The 19,827-nt window shown below is 32.2% G+C and overlaps 2 protein-coding genes across 5 annotated transcripts; both read left to right on the top strand.

The window, feature by feature from the left end:
* Nucleotides 1–3,081: 3,081 nt before the first annotated feature.
* On the top strand, nt 3,082–8,696 carry LOC110645907 (uncharacterized). Of its 3 annotated transcripts, none has more exons than XM_058128963.1 (10): nt 3,082–3,771; nt 3,849–4,331; nt 4,447–4,604; nt 6,018–6,101; nt 6,184–6,250; nt 6,537–6,616; nt 7,083–7,184; nt 7,409–7,532; nt 7,724–7,809; nt 8,183–8,696. In XM_058128963.1, exons 1-10 carry the CDS (start codon nt 3,417–3,419, stop codon nt 8,402–8,404), a joined length of 1,761 nt encoding a protein of 586 aa, XP_057984946.1. In that variant the 5' UTR covers nt 3,082–3,416; the 3' UTR covers nt 8,405–8,696. The 3 variants fall into 3 exon arrangements, with proteins under 3 accessions (XP_057984946.1, XP_057984945.1, XP_021654863.2); XM_058128962.1 differs by having other exon boundaries at nt 3,087–3,771; nt 7,083–7,190; XM_021799171.2 differs by having other exon boundaries at nt 3,091–3,771; nt 6,184–6,236; nt 6,535–6,616; nt 7,083–7,190.
* Nucleotides 8,697–10,562: 1,866 nt separating this feature from the next.
* Nucleotides 10,563–16,633, top strand: LOC110645911 (glutamate--glyoxylate aminotransferase 2). 2 transcript variants are annotated; one of them, XM_021799177.2, is made up of 14 exons: nt 10,563–10,844; nt 11,371–11,549; nt 12,434–12,499; nt 12,591–12,708; nt 13,133–13,214; nt 13,366–13,453; nt 13,627–13,785; nt 14,133–14,306; nt 14,395–14,526; nt 14,930–14,995; nt 15,103–15,167; nt 15,472–15,563; nt 15,675–15,831; nt 16,377–16,633. In XM_021799177.2, exons 2-14 carry the CDS (start codon nt 11,433–11,435, stop codon nt 16,504–16,506), a joined length of 1,446 nt encoding a protein of 481 aa, XP_021654869.2. In that variant the 5' UTR covers nt 10,563–10,844; nt 11,371–11,432; the 3' UTR covers nt 16,507–16,633. The 2 variants fall into 2 exon arrangements, with proteins under 2 accessions (XP_021654869.2, XP_057984944.1); XM_058128961.1 differs by lacking the exon at nt 10,563–10,844 and adding an exon at nt 10,912–11,082.
* The last annotated feature ends 3,194 nt before the right edge of the window (nt 16,634–19,827 follow it).

The raw sequence follows: 19,827 nt of genomic DNA, 5'->3' as shown, positions 1-19,827 counted from the left end.
CCAGCCAAGAATCATCCATGTTTCACTGAAGATGCAATTTCGCATCATTCCAGGAAAACCATATTTAGCAAGGCATTTTAGATCATTCTCTGGCTTTTATGGCAGAATTACACAATGATACATATCTTGAGATAGGAACAGATGGCTTTCCTGCTTGGCGTTGTGTTTATAACTACATTTATATTATTGTTTGCACGTCACACCATTAAACTTTTTGTTCGACTGCCTCCTAAGCAAAGTAAGCTGTAAGCCTACACTTGGCGTCTTGGTGATCATAACTTGCTTCTTTTTTTTAAAAAAACAAAAAAGTTCCTACAATTTGACTTTGGAAGAGTTAAATAGATCGTCACCTGGGAGAGGTGGAAATAATCTTCATACTTGGTAAAAGACATTTTCATCAACATGGGTTTTTGGATCTCTTCATTGCTTCATTGATTCCAGTCCTGAAAGTGCTGCTGATTACTAGACTGGGGACCTTTCTTGCTCTAGATCGTGTGGATATCTTGAGGGAAGACCCTAGGAAGCACGTAAATAATGTAAGCTGTTGATACGTTAATTTAGATTTCCAAGCAGACCTATAGCATCTTCCCCGCAAGTGCAGATAATGTTCTATATGTATAAATGCTGCACTATGGTTAAACGTCTAGAAGAGCAAATACCAATTTAATAATATATTAATTACATTGCTCGAAAGAGATTTTATTTTATTTTATAATTAATACTAGGATTTACCAAATGTTTTTTTCTTTTAAAAGAAAAAGTCAATAAAAAAATTCGATAATAGACCAACTTCCCTATATTTGAATTTAATGGTCCAACCAGAAATCTGCTACACCATATCAACTCTTATAGAAGAAGCATCTTCTTTTCAACTCGGCTATATCTGCAACCACAACTCATCTCTCTCTCTCAATAATTGAAAATGGAGCTCATTTCTACATTTACTAGCACATGGAGGAGATCCTGGAGGAGAAAGCGATACCAGAGACTCGACCGTGCACTTACAGACGGAAAGAATATGAAAGTTGTGAGGTTTGGTGCAAGATTTCACCCAGGAAAGTCAGCAACTACAGAAGGTGGACATCTAAGCTTCACGGTAGGTGACAGTTGAAGAGTTGATGCAAAAGTGGGGGTTCACGACTAATAGCTCTATAAAGACCTGATGATAGAGTATTGTTAGGAATCGAGAATTAAACCTTAAGGACGAGAAGCAACAAAGACAGAAGAGAAGACAGACTCAACACAAAGTTTTGGTTTTGTAAGCGTAGTTGTTTCTCAACGTCGAAGACCCAACCCTGTTTGAGATGGAAAATGGCGAGGACACAGTCATATATAGATAGGTGGTATCTGGACTTGCTTGCTAGTAGGAATGGGCCTGGTGAGTCGATGGCGGTTAATGATGTTTTGGCTTTACAGCCGGTGTTGAGTGGGATGGAGCTACAATAGATAAAAGAAGTTGCAAAGGTTCCAGTCCCACGTCAGATTTTGTATTGAAAATTGAAAAATTACTGGGTACATCCATATCTGTATTCTTCTTTATAATTAAGTGTGACTCAATCTTTATATTACAAAGAGGGTCTGTTTATCTACGAAAAAGAGAGTATTATTTTTAAATATTTTTCATATATTTAATAATTAACCTTGAAAATTTGGCACTAAATGCACACGTAATGGCTCGTGTTTCTCAATTTTTTTATTATGCAATTTTACGTGTAATTATAATAAAATTTTTAAGTTTAAGTATTTAATAGGTCAAAAATATAATTCAGGTCTATAGTAGGTAAAAGTTGAAAAATTCTGGTGTATGATTATATATTTGGCATATTATTATTCTTATTATTGTTATTAACTAATTTAATTTAATATATAAATATTAAAATTAATTATTATTATTATTAGTAAATAATTTTTGCAATTATAATTCATAAATATTAATGTATATTAATTTTATTTAAATTTTTATGTTAAGTATTAAGTATCTAAATCATCACATATTAATTAGTGGTAATGATAAGAATAGTGATAATGGCCATTAAAATTAAAATAAAAACTTATACTCTTAAAAAGTCACATATTAATTAGTAGTAATAATAAGATTAATAAATTTTATCTAATATGTACATATTAATTATTATTAATAAATTTTATTTAATTTAATATATGCATATTAAAAATTAATTATTATTAATGATAAAAATATATTTTAAAAATTTTTATGTTAAGTATTAAGAAACTAAAAAAAACACATATTATTAATATAAAAACTAATAAATTTTATTATATATACATATTAATTCGTTATTAATAATAAAAATAAATAAAAATCTTAAGCATTAAAAAACTAAAAGGCATATTAAATAGTGGTAATAATAAGATAGAGATAAATTTAATAAATGAAAAAAAATAATAGAGTGTAACTTTTCACTTCTAAGTGAATTTATTTTAGAGATTAATTTTATTTTATTTATATATATATAACTTTTTTCCTAAGATGGAAGGATTCATGGGATTAAAAATTATATTATATTTGGTAGAATATAATATAATGTAATAAAATTAATTATATAATATAATTAAATTATAATATAATATAATATTTTTTTATTTGATTATAAAATAATAATATAAATAGTGAAATATAATAATAATTTTTATTTTAATATTTATTTTATTTATAATATCAATAATTAATAGTAGTAGTTATAGTAATTAAAGTTCAGTGGTAACGATCATTAAGTGATGATGATGACAATGACGATGATAACGATAATTTAATAATAGATAATGATGGTAAAAATGTGATTGAGTAAGAGTGACGGTGACAATGATAGTGATAATAAAATGATGATGAGGTGATAATGTCGGTGTTTATAGTAATTATGATAGAGTTTGAGTAGTAATATTATAGAATTAATAATAAATATAAAATTAAAATAAATAATTATATTTTTAAATATAATTAATTATATTATATAATTATTATTTAATTATATTATTTTTTTTATATTATCAAATAAGATAATCATTATAATGTACATTACACCCAATCAAACATGGCCTCAACGCATTGCAAAGGCTTAATGCCCAGCTTGACAACAAGCTAATACATATTAATCGCAAGTCATTCAAGGCTAAAAACAAAAATCCTATACACCGGCCCGCCAAAGTTGATCGATTCAGCCTTTATTCCCACTTGGGATTTTAATACTCAAAGACAGTGCAGCAGCTTTGTTTCTATTTGATTATTTGTCTTTATCCTTGGATCGTATCGCATGGCGTTTTTATTTTTTATTTTTCCCCTTTTTTTCATTTCGATTTTTAGCTTCCATGACCAGAAGCAGCAATAGGAGCTAGGAAGTAACTCTGACACGCCTCCGCTTTTCCGTTTCGCATTTTCCGAAGCTGCAGAGATCACCATGAAAGTTCTGCTCAATCCTGAACCTTCTCTCTCAATCCACATCACCAATCAACGGAATATCACCCGTCCAAAACTCCACTCTTCTCTATCATTCGTTCCACACCCTTGGATTGGACAGAAATGCTGTTTGACCGCCAAAGCATCTCTGGACTCGGCAACAATTGATCAGTTGGGGATTTCGGAATCGGATATTAAGAATCCGGCGGTTTCTTCTTTGTATCGAAGCTCTAAGTTGCCGAAACCAAATCAGACGGTGCTGGAAGCTCAGGCTAGGGTTTGCACAGGACCTACACAGACCAGGCCGCTCAATGAAGACCAAGCCTTTAAAGTACTAGACACCATTTTAAGATCAGGTGAGCTTACTATACTAAACTTGTTTAATTTTGCTTTTATAACCGGCGAAAACCAAATTTTTTTTTCGCGCTGGTAGCTAGGGGAGAGCTTAAAGGTGAAGAGGAAGTTTCAAAAGCGCAGCTTGGGGCCTTTTTCGCGGCAATGACAATTCGTGCAAATGCGTTTCCGGAAGCAACCCGATGGAGTGAAGGGGAAAAGCAGGCAATGAATAACTTTTGGCCTCTGCTAGTTCGAGCCCTGCCGCCTGATGTTATCTTCATTGCTGATCCCGAAGGGTCGATTATGGGAGCTGGGAGTTCGATTGGTCCCCAGTATGTTGGGAATCGTACAAGTGAAATGAGATTGGTAGGTGCCCTTAGAGAGATCCTGGCTGGTGGTCACCTTGGATATGAGGAGGTCCAAGGCGTTTTGAGAGAGGTTCTTCCCTTGAAAGTTAAAGATAACGAATGCTCGGGAGTCAGTGAATCTTTGCTTTCAGCATTTTTAATTGGGCAACGTATGAACCTGGAAACTGATCGCGAGTTGAAGGCCTACTGCCTTGCGTTTGATGATGAACTTGGTAAATGTTTGATGCTTGAATATTTATTTCGTGCTGTATTATAGGAGTGAGTAGTTCATATCAGTGTACTGTATATAGCTTTTTCTGCGTAATTCAATTATCAGTTCGCCATTAGGTCCTCCGCTTGTTGCTGATGTAAGATCATTGACTCATTATGGTGAACCTTATGATGGAAACACGCGTTTCTTTAGGAGCACTTTGTTTGTCGCTGCGGTTAGATCCTGTTATGGTGAATCTTCATTGCTTCATGGTGCGGAATGGATGCCCCCTAAGGTCAGCCCTCTGCTTATTATCCTTGTAGCCCGTATCTTACTTCTGGTTTCTTTTTTATTGTGAAAAGTTGCCATTGAAATGAAGCATTGATAAGAAAAATGCCCCCACTTTTACTGTTCAATGTTATATCTTAGCACAGCTCGTAACATCATTTTATATACCATAATCTCTATCCACCTGTGAATTGTTGGCATGGAGCGCTAACATGTATCTATATTTTTTTTTTGGTTCATAACAATTATCAATATTTTTAATGCGTCGTTAAATAATAAGTGATGGGACAAGTAGCAGAAATTAATTGATGTTTCGTTTCACTTTAGGTTAACATCTCTTAAGAAAATGGGTCAGACCTAACTTATCCTATAACCTAAAAGTTAGCTTAGCTCAAGGCAGAAGGAGTGCCCTGTCCCAAACCAATGTGGACACACAGTCAGACCTAACTCATCCTAAAACCTAAAAGTTAGCTCAGCTCAAGGCAGAAGGAGTACCCAAGGCCTTATAAGGCGCATTACCCTATCCCAAACCAATGTGGACACACAGTCAGACCTAACTCATCCTAAAACCTAAAAGTTAGCTCAGCTCAAGGCAGAAGGAGTACCCAAGGCCTTATAAGGCGCATTACCCTATCCCAAGCCAACGTGGACACACCCTCTCTCACGTAATCCAAACACTTGGAGAGTGTGAAACACTTATGAGAGGCCCAACATTGGATGGAGACTTTGATACCATTTTAAGAAAATGTGCTATGCCTAACTCACCCCCAAAAGCTAGAAGTGTCCAAAACTTTATAAGGGGCACATTATCTGTAACATAACAGGTAAATCAATCTTAGGGAAGGGAATTGAAATGAAACAGAATTCTCGGAGAACACGTGAGAAACAGTTAGATTAGATGAGAAAAGAATAAAACAATATGAGAAGAGAAAAGAGTCTAGAGATGAGAGAAAGTATTATTGAATATTATTCTTGAATGAATCGATACAGTATGACTTCTTCCTTTTATACACAGTAGTAACCGCTTCCTAACAACTCCTTAACAATCTCCCGACAACCAAAACTACCTCTAACTATTTGAGGCATTTCCCTCCAAAAGTTGTTATAGGAGTTCCCTCCAATTCTAACTATCTGACCCCTGCCACTACTTATTCTTTTTCCTTCTTTTATAATATGTAACATTATCCTATCCCAAACCAATGTGGGATATTAACAATATCCCCTTCAAGCTGATAACTACACAATGAAAGTATGATTATTTTCCTAAGTTGGCATATACTTAACAGTTATCAAGCACAAATTTCGGTTCAAAATTTTGTGGCCTGGAAGAGAAATGGTAGTAATATCTGCAACTCATTTATTCCTGGACTCATAGAATATTTGATATAAGATTGTCTTACTGATCTTGTATTTATTTTAGGGGGGTGTAACTGAGGAACAAATGCTGAAGTTTATGGGAGCAAATGTGAGCTTGACCCCTTTGCAGGCTAAAGGACTTCTTGAGGTGTTTCTTATATACTATTTTGCAATGCTATCTGCATGGTCTTTCTCCTTGCCCTGTTTAACTCTTTTGACTGTTATTGCAGGATGATGAGGTTGGTTTTGCCTACATAAGTCAGCGTGAAGCTTGCCCGTCTCTGTATGAAATCCAATCACGTATATCTATTTCTAGGCTTTCTCTCTGCTTCTTCTTCCATAGGGATTTATCCCCCTGTGTGCCCCATTCTGGTTGTCTGTGATTTTTCTTTTCTTTTTCACATATGAAACGTTTTACTTAATTTAGCAAATGACAAGTGACTCTGCAACTTTATCTTATCTTTTTAAGCATTTCAGTCTTTATTGACACTATAAGTTTCATAAACATGTCTGCTTGAGCTCCTGGAATTAAAGCAAGGAACATGATAGTTCTAATATCATTTTTATTATTTTATTTTCAGATATTCATTGATTGGGTTGAGGGAGCATATGAAGAAACGCCCCCCACTAGCAACAACCGAAAAGGTTCAACAATTTGTGAGGGTGAGCCGCATGTTTTATTGATTAGTGTAATGGTGTGTTTGATACTTCTTACATTTGGGTACCCCTTATTCTTATTTAAGAATAATGTCATCAAGCAACAAGAAAAGGAAAGAAAAAAGGAATAGCATTATACGCGATCAAGTCTTGGTTAAACAGAAGAATATTGTGATGTGACAATAAAAATGAGTGGCAAAAGCAAAATAAGACCAAAAAGACTGCCCTTGAAAACATTGAGATTTTCTTTATTTATTTTTCATCCTAAAGGAATGTCTTGTGTCATAATTGTGCCTTTGGTGGAGAGAGATTTTTGTTTCTGAAGAAGTTAGTGTTTACTCTGCAGTTATGTACATTATGCATGTCTGCACCTACTATGATTATATTCTGGATAAAGGTGATGTTTGTTCTATCATGCAACTTTTAAATGCTAGACCATCAAATGTGCATTAAATTTTTTGTTTTCCAACAGGCTCGGGGAAGGGAAGCAATTGTTGCTGGATTCTATCATGAAGGTTATGAGGAGTCTCTTTTAATGCTAATGAAAAGAAGAGGTGTTCATTCTGGTTTGGTGGTGAAGGTTTGAACTTAGCAATTTTCATTTGTCATTAAACTCAAAAGTTTTCGAGAAATTAAATTTTAAATGGCTGTGCCTTGAGACAATCTTTCAATTTGAAAACCTGGAATACAAGTTTTTGAGATGTTTTGCATTAAACTAGTAATTTTAACTTTTGAGTTTTAAACTGAGTGATTAAAAGCAACTACTCAATATACTATCTGACCATGCTGGTAATTTAGGGTGAGGAAGGGGCTCTTTCAATGACAACAAGATTGCGTTCTGCAAATGCATCAAAAGGACTCCCTGTGAACTATTGTTCAGGGTTTCGTTCATTGAGCATGGCTTCTGCTTTTGAAGTTGATGGTTTGCATCCTTTAGCCATACGTCTTCTTTAATTTCCTTTGGAATATTTTTAAAATGAGGATCTAGTTGGTTAATTTTGGATATGTACATGGTTAAGTTCATATTTATAGTTGATACACAAATTGACCAATATATTTATTTGCACCAATCTTCTAGCCTCAACACTAAAACCTCTACTCTTTGCATTTCAGGAGTGTCTCGTGAGAGTTTCAATATTGAGGTTAATGCCAAGGACTATGGTTTTGAACCCACTGATACGCCAAGAACTGATAGATCGGTAAATTTTCTAAGTCCCTCTATGTGTTCATGGAATAATGGTAGTGGGAATAGGATGCAGCTACATCTATAATGGCACACTGTTTAAATGCTGTCTTTTTATGCCTTACTTCTTAATTGGAAATTTCAAAGGCCTGATTCACCAAGCTTTTCATCAAAAAGCTCTTCCACCAAATATGGCTAATTTAGGTTTGTTCTATGGTCAATAATAAATTCTCAAAGAAAACCTGAAAGAAAAGGGTTTACATCACTTGCACAAGCTGCATGCGTGAAAATACCTAAAGAGCAGAAGGACAAAGATGCATATTCAGGAACCTTTTTCTTTCTGACCAGCCGCATACTTGTGACAACTTGTACATTTTTTCTACTGCCAGGTCTCCAAGAATATACAGCTGGGTTTAGCAGCTCTTCGTGGTGAAAAAGGTCCAGCATATGATCGGATTGTTCTAAATGCGGGAATGGTGGATCACTTGCTGAGATGTGATGGTGCAGAAGATATCTCCTCAGCCCTGGACAGAGCCAGAGAGGCCATTGACAGTGGTAGGGCTCTTAAAAAGCTATTAAATTACATAAATATCTCTCACAAAGCTAGGTAAATGGGGCCCAATTGGTGCTTGCTTACTTCAATTTGCATCAGATTTTTGTTTGTGGTGTTGTAAATTTTACAATTTTTCATGTTTCTGAACATTGAGATGAAGAAGAAGAAGAAGAAGGAGAAGAAAAAGAAGGGAGTTAAATAATTATGGCTTTTTTTATTCGATTTTTGTAAATTAGCTTAGCAGTTAAATCTCATTGTTGAGATATCATTGTTTTCTGGTCGTCGTCTTCATCAGTCATCACAGAATTTTCTTTGCTGTTTTATTAAACATTGGAAAATCTTCTCGTCAATCACGTCACTTGTAGCTGCCTAAGGGGAATTCTCCATATTTTAATGTTTTGCATAGATAATGTTGATAGGAGGTGCATATACTTGTATAATTGAATAATTGAATTAAGTTGTTACTAGCAAATTAAGGTTGCTGGTCTCTAGGCCCTACTATCTTAACCAAGTGCTAAGATTAGAACCTTATTGAATCCAATATACAATGTGAACACAAAGATTTCCAATAAGTTAGAACAATACCAGTACACTTCCAGCTAATATTTGTTCATGAATAAAACTATTTATAAGTTAATTATGATTATTTTAGATGTACTTATAAATTTTATAAAATTTATTTATATCAAATATTATTTAGATTTTAAAAATATTAAGAAGCTCTTTTTTTTTTCTTAATCAAATGATTTGGATGATGTTTGATTTGTTTTATAAGTTCATCAAATTTATTTATTATTAAAAAATTTAAAGTAGATTAATATTTAATATGATTTATAAATTAAAATTTTTTTTTAAAATAAGTCAGATAAGATATCTTATGATATATTATTTTTGTTATTTTGATAGATTAAATTTTTTAAATACTTTTTAATTAAAATATTAAATTATTTAAAAATTAATTTTAAATAGTTTTTCAAATAATTAATTATTTACCCTTAGTTTTAAGTTCAAAAAATATTTTGAAAAATATATTTTAAACACTATTAAAAAAATCAGATTAAAAAAGTATTATAATTAATATATTCGAAAAAATATATTTTTAATGATAACTTTAATAATAAAAATTATACGTGAGATGACACAGATACTTGTACGATTGTGCCAGGTGCCAACAATCTTAATATGCACCTGAAACTATTATTGTAAATATAAAAAATTAATTATGAAAAATTAAATTAATGTTTTGTAAAATTATGAAAATAAAACTAACAAATAAATGGTTGCGCAATTGCTTCCATATGAATTTCATTGAGAACTTAATCTGGTAATTCAAAAAAATTGCAAAATTTGCCATTAATTCTGCATAATTTCGTAATTGTTTATTGTGTCCCCAAAAAATATTCTTTTAGTATATTAGGAATTTTTTAATTTTTTTAACCGTAAAATACTACCAAATCATTGATGATTTCACTTGCGCATGTGCATGTATGTGGCCAGGTTGTCCTGCTTATCTTCATTTATTTTTTTATCCATCCAAGTCACCTGGTTATCCAAAATTAATTAATTTTGGGTTAAAATTTATTTATTTTTCTTTTCATCAACCAGTTTTGATTTTGAGTTTAAATTGAATTTTTAAAAAAATAAGAGAAAAATTAGATAAATTTATATCTTTGAAGCATATTAAAAATAGAATTGAATTGAAATTAAAGTCATAACAAAATTGAAAGAGTCTATAATTTAATTTTAGATTTAAGAATAAAAATTGATATTTTACTTTAATCTTAATTGGTAAATACCTTAAAGATATTCGTTAGTTTACTTATCGAATACAGTTATAGATAAATTTTTTTAATTTTATTTTTAAATATAAATTTAAATTAATAAGTTTTAATTAATAATATTAAAATTATTTTTTTATGTCATGAAATTTCAAATTTAAGTATTATTAAATCTAAATAAATTAAAAAAAAAAACTAAAATTTGAAAACCATCAATAAAGATTATTAAAAACCAACCATAATAGAATGATTGCATTTTTTTTTTTTAAGAAAAGGAGTTATCGTATCTTAATACTGTTCATATGGTACTCGTGCCTATATAGAGTGATTTCGAATAAACAAGTATCGGGCTATAAGCCACTCCCTTCACCATTGAGAGCGACATTCCTGTAGAATAAGTCCATGAAAGCAAGTTGACTCCATACCAGTAGTCTCATTATCGACCAAGAATTCAATAGTCTGGACTTTGAAGCTACACCACACTTCCTGTATCACCAAGTTTATCCTTTTGCCTTAAAACTAAACAGAAACTCGCAACTAATCTGTCTGTCATTTTTCAGTGGTTCTGGTACCTGCCACTGGTTCTTGTCCTGCCATATAATATCCCCACATTTATTGACTGACACTTCACTTGCACCTTCTCCCACTTGTGGGTTAGACCAACACTTGGCTTCTGCTCACGAGAGTTCCCTGGAAAACTCGCAGCTAACTCTTTTAGAGGTACCTTACTTACCCACTTTCACTATATTTTATTAAATTGATTTTTATGATTCATTTCAGCAATTATATTATTTTCTTTATTGGTGGTCGGCAATGTTCAAATGGGTGGTAACATCTTCCTTGTTTCGAGATTTCTGGGTTGTGGGATTTTTGAACGATTAAAGCCTTGATTAGGAATTTTTATTATTTATTTTAAAACCAAAGGCTGCACAGGATGTGCAGAGATTATTGATCATTGGTCCGTTCATTTCCCATTTTTTGTTTTCTTAATTGATTTGTTTGTTTGATTTTTTGTTCCGTCTGATTTTAGAAAAAGTTGTTATCTTGAAAATTTATTCTTTCTTATAGTCTCATTTATATTTCAGTATTAATTATCTGAGCTATTATGGTTCTTACTTCATTCAATTTGATGATAATTATTCTTGATAAAATTTTTAGTTTGCACTATTGGCCATTTACTTGTGACTGAGAATGGTGCGGCCATTTTTATGTTTCATTATAATGCCTTCCAACGAAACCTTTTCAGGTTAGGAACCGAGTTTACTGTTTTCCCCGTTTTCTCAATAAGAAGGTAGACTATTATACATCATGGCACCTAAGGCATTAGACTATGAGTCGTTGAATGAAAATGTGAAGAAGGTTCAATATGCTGTTAGAGGTGAGCTGTATCTTCGAGCTTCTGAGCTCCAGAAGGAAGGAAAGAAGGTATATCTAGAGTTGTTCTGCTTGAGCTTTCTCTAGGAATATTGTTCTTTTAGTCCGTCTTGCACCTTATTAAGTTTGTTTGGTTGTCTTTGGAAAAATTAGTCAGCCCTGTTGTTCTTAAAGCTTTGTCTTGATGTTCCTTCAGCTCGCAATTAACTATAATATATTGAATTTCTACTGATTTATGTGAGGACAAGATATTTTGACATGATTATTAGCTCCTTGTTCTTGGATTTTCTGTAAAACTCTTATGTTGAGTTTAATTTATTCTAACACAGAGAAATTTGGGTGTCTTGTTCAATGTCTTTAAAGTAATGGTGGATTCCTCCAGTTATTTCTTTTTTGACGCATCTTGTGTTTGTATTGTACATTTTTCTTTTAAATATTTATCGAGCAAGGATTTGTGGCTTGATATGTTTGTAACACTTTTGATAAGAAAATCTGGATACTTTCTAACATGCAAAAGTATGAAACTGGATCACACAAGCGTGGATTTGATCATATTTGGTTTTCCTGTCAGGTAATTTATTGGTGTTCTTACTAATATACAACATAAATTGCCACTTTGGCAGGAAACTCAATTTCATGCATTTTTAGCATAGCCACCCAAAAGAAAAATATCACTAATTCTATATTTCCTCACACCGGCAAAGCAATGGGAACTCCAATTTTTTAGCCAAAATTCTGATATTGTGGAAGTGTCATAGAATGTGAACTTTGTATGCTATTTCGTTCCTTGCAAAGATGGGAAAAGACATTGTTATGATTCTACTTCTTTAAAGGTTGATTAGTAAAAAGAAAATTTGATAAATTTTAATAATAAGATGTTGGTAGCCCGTTTATATGGTCATCTGTGCCTCACTACTTCAACTTTATATCTGTAGATTATTTTCACAAATGTTGGCAATCCTCATGCTCTAGGACAGAAGCCCCTCACTTTTCCTCGCCAGGTACAGTCACCACATCTTTGATTACTACTGATATTTGTTATAAATTGTAGTTTATGTTGTCTGAGTAGAACCAATGAATGTTCTATTGCAGGTGGTTGCTCTCTGCCAAGCTCCATTTCTACTGGATGATCCCAATGTAGGACTGTTATTCCCTGCAGATGCAATTGCTAGAGCTAAACATTATCTTTCAATGACCTCTGGTGGTCTAGGTATCAGTTTGGCCTGCCTTTTGCTTAAATTATCATAATAAAATGATTAAATGGTACTATTAACATTGCCAAGAATTTCAGAATTCAGCATATCATGTGTAATTGGAGATGGATGATTATAAATCACTTATAAGATGAGAAAAATGAACTAATCAAACAATTGTGCAAATAGTCTGGCGGGTACTGTCATCTCAATTTCTTAAGAGCCTCATCTTGTGTTGAATAATTAAAATAATTTCGTTTAATTGGTTCTGTTTCCTTTCTTCACTGCAATGGCCTTCTTGTACTCTTGAATTTCATCAATACTAGTGAAAAAGCAATGCCTACTTCACACATAGCTTTCCTAATTTTTAATTCTTTCTGGCCAATACAGCAATACCCTTATCTCAATGCCTTAAACAACTACTTTTTATCATGTGCTTAGGTGCTTACAGTGACTCCCGAGGTATCCCTGGAATTAGGAAGGAGGTGGCAGAGTTCATTGGAAGGCGTGATGAATATCCAAGGTGATAATGCTAGATGTCATGCTCCTTTTCTTTCCTTCTCTCTTGATTTCTTCCCTTTTTTTTTCTTTGGCTTTTTTGACAAACTGGCGCTTAGCTGTGGTGCCTAAGTTGTGAGCTCAAATGATTTCATTGGTTCCTGCTTCATTGACAGTGATCCAGAACTAATATTTCTCACTGATGGAGCCAGTAAGGGTGTGATGCAGATCTTGAATACAATAATTCGTGGTGAAGGTGATGGGGTAATGGACTTTCCTTCAATGAGTGAAAGTATAGCACTCTTTGATGGAAGTATAGAACATGTGTTTCTTCTGCTTCATTTGTCCTGCTCCTTTCATTTTGTTTATGCTTTAGGCCTTCCTTGATACCAATGCCATTTCAAGATGTATTCATACAAATTTTGTGTTTTTGGCAGGTTTTGGTTCCAGTTCCACAGTACCCACTTTATTCTGCTGCAATATCTCTGTTTGGTGGTTCCCTTGTGCCATATTACCTAGAAGAGACAGCAAATTGGGGTCTTGATGTTAATGACCTTCGGCATGCAGTTTTTCAAGCTCGCTCTAAAGGAATAACTGTTAGTGTGCTTTGACTCTTCCTTCTCTGTGTACAAGTATGAGAAATCTACTAGGAATCTAAAGATGAAACTGGAAAACCGGATCAATGGATGGTTAGAAAAGGAGGGGGGTGTTGATGTATTACTTTGACTTGGGATTTTACTTAGGAGTTTCTTGTGTGGTTCTATGAACAATCACCTCATAAAAATATGTATCATTTTATGGAGAATCTTTTATTGTTTTCTTCCATTTGAAATTATCTAAATTTCTTTTGGCACTTGCTTTCATTAGTGAAATTTGTCACCCAACTTTTCTTGTAATGTTCAGTATTCGCAACGAAATCTCATATGTATTGGTATATGATCAGGTAAGAGCAATGGTGATTATAAACCCAGGCAACCCCACTGGTCAGTGTCTTAGTGAAGCTAATTTAAGGGAAATATTGCACTTCTGTTACCAAGAAAACCTGGTCCTTCTTGGAGATGAAGTTTATCAGCAGAACATATATCAGGATGAACGCCCCTTTATTAGTGCTAGAAAGGTAACTATTCTTTTACTGCTAGATCTAACTATTTGTTGCCAGGGTTTCAACTTTCAACTGGTATAATATTTCGTCATAATGTTTGAAGGTTTTGATGGATATGGGGCCGCCAATAAGCAAGGAAATCCAACTCGTTTCCTTCCACACTGTGTCCAAAGGATATTGGGGTGAATGTGGACAGCGGGGTGGATATTTTGAGATGACCAACATTCCTCCACAGGTTTGGTTTCAACATAAACATTCATGGTCTCCTTGAGATGCAACCAGGTGTTTCTATTTAGGCATTCATGGCCTAAACAAATTAATTTTGAAACAGATACAGACAGCGCTATGTAAGCTCTAGAAAGGAATTAAAAACTATAAAAATGTAGTCAATAAGAATTCTTCTAACATCTCGTATTAACATCAGTCAACTGTTACCATCTGATACCATTTGCAAAGACAACTGGATTGATTCTTTCACAAACAGTGGAGTTCTTTCTTAAATTTTCCCTTTTAATCTATGTAGTTGTCTCATGCTTGCATTGATGAAATCAAAGATCATTTATGATCCTTCAATCCAAACAATATTTAAACTACTGAAACTTTGTTTTCATTTTTTGCCTTATGATTTGATCTTGCAGACGGTGGATGAGATTTATAAGGTTGCATCCATATCACTCAGTCCCAATGTGCCTGCACAGATATTTGTAAGTTGGACATAAATTTGCTCTGCTGAAATACTTTTATGCAAGTGGGTGCTTCTTTTCTCTGTTCTAATCATTATTTGTGTAAAAAAAATTCTTTTTGTTTGTAGATGGCTTTGATGGTCAACCCGCCTAAACCTGGAGATATTTCATACGAGCAGTATATTAGGGAGAGGTATGACAGCTAAAATTTGGTTCCTTACGAGTCTGTGATTGCTTCATCATGTTTTGAATTTAAATCAGTGCTAAAATCTGATATGGCTATTGCGATTTTCCTGTAGATGCTTTGAGGAACAATATACCACATAAATTTTTTTGTTCATTGATATAGCAGTTATTTTCTTCACATCAGATTATAGGGGGGAAAAAGTTAGAAATAAGATGTTTGACTTCTGGAATGTTAATGTCCATTATGAAGTTAATAAGGTGGCCACTTTGAGTAGTGAATAACAGTGTTCTGTGGATGTCAAAACATGCAGCAAAGGAATCCTTGAATCGCTGAGGAGAAGAGCAAGGATTATGACAGATGGATTCAACAGCTGCAGAAATGTAGTTTGCAATTTCACAGAAGGTAAGTAGTTGTTTTCTTAAATTTATTAATCTCTTTAATTTTATGGGATTCCTCCCATTATACAGTTTTGACGACTTGGTTGTTATATGAACATTATGAATTTGGTTGTAGGTGCCATGTATTCATTCCCTCAGATACGGTTGCCACCTAAAGCAATTGATGCTGCCAAAAAGGCTGGAAAAGTTCCTGATGTTTTCTACTGTCTCAAGCTTTTGGAAGCCACTGGCATTTCCACAGTTCCGGGTTCAGGATTTGGACAAAAAGAAGGGTACTTGATAATTTGTTATTTTAATTTTAAATTGCTCTTTTTTTTTTCTTTTTTCTCGTCTTGTCAAGATGCTCTCCTTAGTTTAGGCTAATTGATGGTGGTAGCCTTCCCCATCTCATACATTCCCCATCTCAACCGTTTCAGAATCCTCTTGGGGAGATTTTTAGGTATTTCTTAGCTGAAGTTGTAGAGCCCATTTCCTATTGCATTCTTTCTGATAGTTCAGTGCATTTGAGGAAATAAAAAATATTCTCTAAATGTACAGTCCATTCAGGTTTTTCTTAGCTTTAGTCTAATTCCAGATTGATTCCCTGCTACATACCTGTGTGGTTGCATTCACACTGAAGTTGAATCAATTGCTTGTGAAGAGAAACAGGGATTTTTTTTTTTCCCTTCCTTTTGGTTTCTGGAAGTGAGTTATTGTGTTCTCTCTCTGTCTCTCTCAATCTCAAGTCTCACCCTTTCTCCGCTTGTGATAAACCTGTCTTTAACAGTGCTGAAAAACCTGAAATGCCAGTGTCTCACGGGCTTACTGTTCCTTGTAGGGTCTTTCACTTAAGAACAACCATTTTACCAGCTGAGGAAGACATGCCAGCAATCATGGCCAGTTTCAAGAAGTTCAATGATGAGTTCATGGATGAATATGATGACCATAGGGGTTATTCAAGAATGTAAGAAATGTTTCAAATTCCATTAAATTGTATCATATTTCTCATCTATTTCACATCATTTGATAAAATTCTCCTTGAATTACCTCTATTTGGCCATAAACTTAGTTCTGTTGAAGATCTCATTCTGCTGATTCTAGTGTCATCCTCACAATATCATTTGTCTGCTTGAATCTCCTCTTTCATTGGAGCATCTAATGTGTCATAAAGGTGTTAACTATCTCAAACTTGAAGCCATTTAGTTGCTAGAATTAGAAACTAAACCATCCAGCAAAGTTAGCTAAGAAATCCTACGTGGGTTCCAACAACTTAAGTTATTGCCTGTCAACCTTACAAAACCTTAACCATTCGTGACCCTTAACACATCCCTCCTTCAAAATAATTATAGTCCTTGCTTCCTTGGACCTTGGTGCTTCTTGTAAATGAGACCAAAATTACAAATTTAAGCGGGGAGATGAGAATGAAGAACACTACAGACTGATTCTGCAGCTGAGGGCCTATATTATTCAGCTCAAAGAACAAGTTTGCAAGTTGCAAGTAAAGATAAGAGGATGCTCACGATCACAAAACTTTCTAGTTCTTCAAAGCAAAAGGAGAGCCAAGAGAGCTGAGTCTTTTAAACTCTGATATGACATCTAGAAAGAAAATTGCTTTTGACATCTGATGAGGGAATATAAATCAGCTCGTGTTTTATGAAATCTAAAAGCATGGAATATCGAATATAAAAAAGTAACTCGCCAGTGGAAAAATTTCTGAAGAATATAACAAAGCAACTTTTGAAGATGAAATGAAACCTTTTGGCATTGCTATAATTGTAGCATCTCCCAATTATACAGGGATCCTTTATAGGCGTGTAATAGTAACATATGATCAAAAAAGTAACGTTAAGAATTACCCATTGTCATCAAAATTCATTAGGGTATTTCTTTATCTCCATTGAACATAGAAGACTAATCCTTCCAAGTATGAAACTGTTTTTATCAATAATACCTTTACGGATGTCATAATAATAAAGAAATTTGATTCTTGTATGAAAATTATTGTGTACTGTGAAAATATATAAATTATAAAAAAATAAAATAAATATATAAAATATTAATATTTACATAATTCACACTTTTTAAGTTATAATATTTATAGTCATATTATCTTTTATTATTAATAAAATAAATAATTAATTATAAATTCAAAATTATATTACCCGTTAATCTAATTACACCTAAAAGAATTCTCATCACATAATTATTTATAATAAATATATTAATTAATTATTTTAATCTCCTGTAAATATGATATAATATATTTATTATTTTAATTATCACACTACAAATATATTTTTAACTATATGGGTAATTACCCTCTCACCAATACAATTATTTGAAATCATATTGTCCATCAAGTACGTACGCTGAGGCAAGGATTTTAAAAAAATTGTGAAAATAACTCTTCCAAGTTAAGAAATCCAGCCAAGAAAACAAAAACAAAAGCTATATGAGGCCATTTTCACCAAAAAGGGAAAAGAACTAAATAAATCCAAGAAAAATACATAGATTTAAAATAACTACCTTTATTAACTAAGAAAATAACTAAAAAATTAAAAAAAAAAGGACAAAGGACCATTGTTAAAGAAAGATCCACAGTAACCCTTGAAATTGAGCGGCAGCGAAGTTTCATTATCAAAAAATAAAATATCAGACTGATAGATTCGTTACTAATAATATAGGTTAGTAATAAATTAACGATGAATCAATTACAAATCTGTAGTAAATTCAAAAAATTAATTTTCAGCAATGAATTTTAGTCTATTAATGAAATCTTCATTATCAAAATATCAATAACGATTCGTCACTAATCAATATTTTTACAATAAAATTTTGATTCGTTGTGAAATTCATCGTCAGTATTTTGTATTTTCTTATAGTGTTTGAATACTTATAAAGGAAAGCTCTTTTTATTATTAGTATCTGAAAACCTAATTTCAATAAGTGGGATCTAAATTCTAGGAACTTTAAAATTGAAAATTGGAAATGAGAACACTAAGAATACATTCCAAAGCTTATATATACAGTACATGTTATCTTTACATCCCATTAAAGTAAGTTGGACAATAGATAAATAGGGTAAGACTCTATCATATCCACTGCAAAGCAGAATGCAGATACATGAGTTTGGAACACTGCATTGAACCTATCCATTAGTCCTTTCTTAGCCACAAGAAACCAAAAGAGGAAACCAAAAAATACACATTACTTCCACATACCATTCATGCCTTAAAAGAGAACTGTAGAGATAAGTTTTATTAATTTTGTTGCTAAGAATATATATATATATATATATATATTCTCATCTGGATCTGATGGAGCCTATAGCTACTTGTACATGCACCACTCACATCACCATCACCCCATAGTAATGCTTCTTGATGCTATTACACCCACATCACTTTCAGGAGCCAACATGACATTACAATAGTAAGAGAATTTTCTTTTTTTTTTTTTTCTTTTAAAAAAAAAGAACTATACTTTTTATTGTTGTCTTGTTCTCTTTTTTTGTTACAATTGACACTGGATGATGTTGCTGTCAATAAAAGAATCCATGCACTGTTTGAGTATTCACCTATATATATATATATATATATACCATGACAATATGTATTCTATAATAACTAAGAACATAGTATAAGAAACAACAAATTTAGATTATATTGTTTTACGAAAAATATTTTCTTAGAAAATATATTTTACATTTGTTAGTATTTAAAACACTAAAAAAGAAAGATAATTTTCTGATTAAAGAGAAAATTAAGTTATTTTTAAAGAAAATTAAGTTATTTTTAAAGAAAATAATTTTTTTTTTAAAAAAAGAAGTAATTTTTTATTTTTTAGATTTTAATAATTTTATTAAAATATGAAAACACTTATAAATACTATTAATTTATTAATATTATAATTAAATAATGAAAAATATTTTTTTAAAAAAACATTTTCCATTGAAAAATTTTTTTATATATAAACTATTTTGCATGAAGCAAATAGAGTTTAAATTACAATTTAAATTAATTCTAATGCATTGATCACTATTGTTCATTTTAATTTCTTTTATAGAAGGAAAATTAAAAAAATAATTATTTATAATAAGAATAACAAAATAATAAAAGTTAGTAAATTTTATTTGACCCTAATTGATCCAATAAAAAAAAATTATAATCCATTTTAATTTTCATAAAATTTGAAAATTTTTTAATTCAGTTTATTTATAAAATTGCTAATTCATTTGAGATTAATCTAAATAATATGATTTTTTATTAAAAAATAAATCAATAGACTTT

The sequence above is a fragment of the Hevea brasiliensis genome, chromosome 10 (genome assembly GCF_030052815.1).
Source record: "Hevea brasiliensis isolate MT/VB/25A 57/8 chromosome 10, ASM3005281v1, whole genome shotgun sequence".
In the NCBI taxonomy this organism is placed as follows: Eukaryota; Viridiplantae; Streptophyta; class Magnoliopsida; order Malpighiales; family Euphorbiaceae; genus Hevea; species Hevea brasiliensis.
This window is presented reverse-complemented; position numbering and strand designations above follow the sequence as displayed.

Excerpts from the sequence above, each read along its gene's own strand:
- LOC110645911 (XM_021799177.2), top strand. The coding sequence starts at position 11,433 with ATGGCACCTAAGGCATTAGACTATGAGTCGTTGAATGAAAATGTGAAG. Across the intron at positions 13,215-13,365 it reads AGGCGTGATGAATATCCAAG|TGATCCAGAACTAATATTTC; the intron begins GTGATAATGCTA and ends CTTCATTGACAG. Across the intron at positions 15,564-15,674 it reads AGTTTGCAATTTCACAGAAG|GTGCCATGTATTCATTCCCT; the intron begins GTAAGTAGTTGT and ends ATTTGGTTGTAG.
- LOC110645907 (XM_058128962.1), top strand. The coding sequence starts at position 3,417 with ATGAAAGTTCTGCTCAATCCTGAACCTTCTCTCTCAATCCACATCACC. Across the intron at positions 4,605-6,017 it reads CGGAATGGATGCCCCCTAAG|GGGGGTGTAACTGAGGAACA; the intron begins GTCAGCCCTCTG and ends TATTTATTTTAG. Across the intron at positions 7,191-7,408 it reads ATTCTGGTTTGGTGGTGAAG|GGTGAGGAAGGGGCTCTTTC; the intron begins GTTTGAACTTAG and ends CTGGTAATTTAG.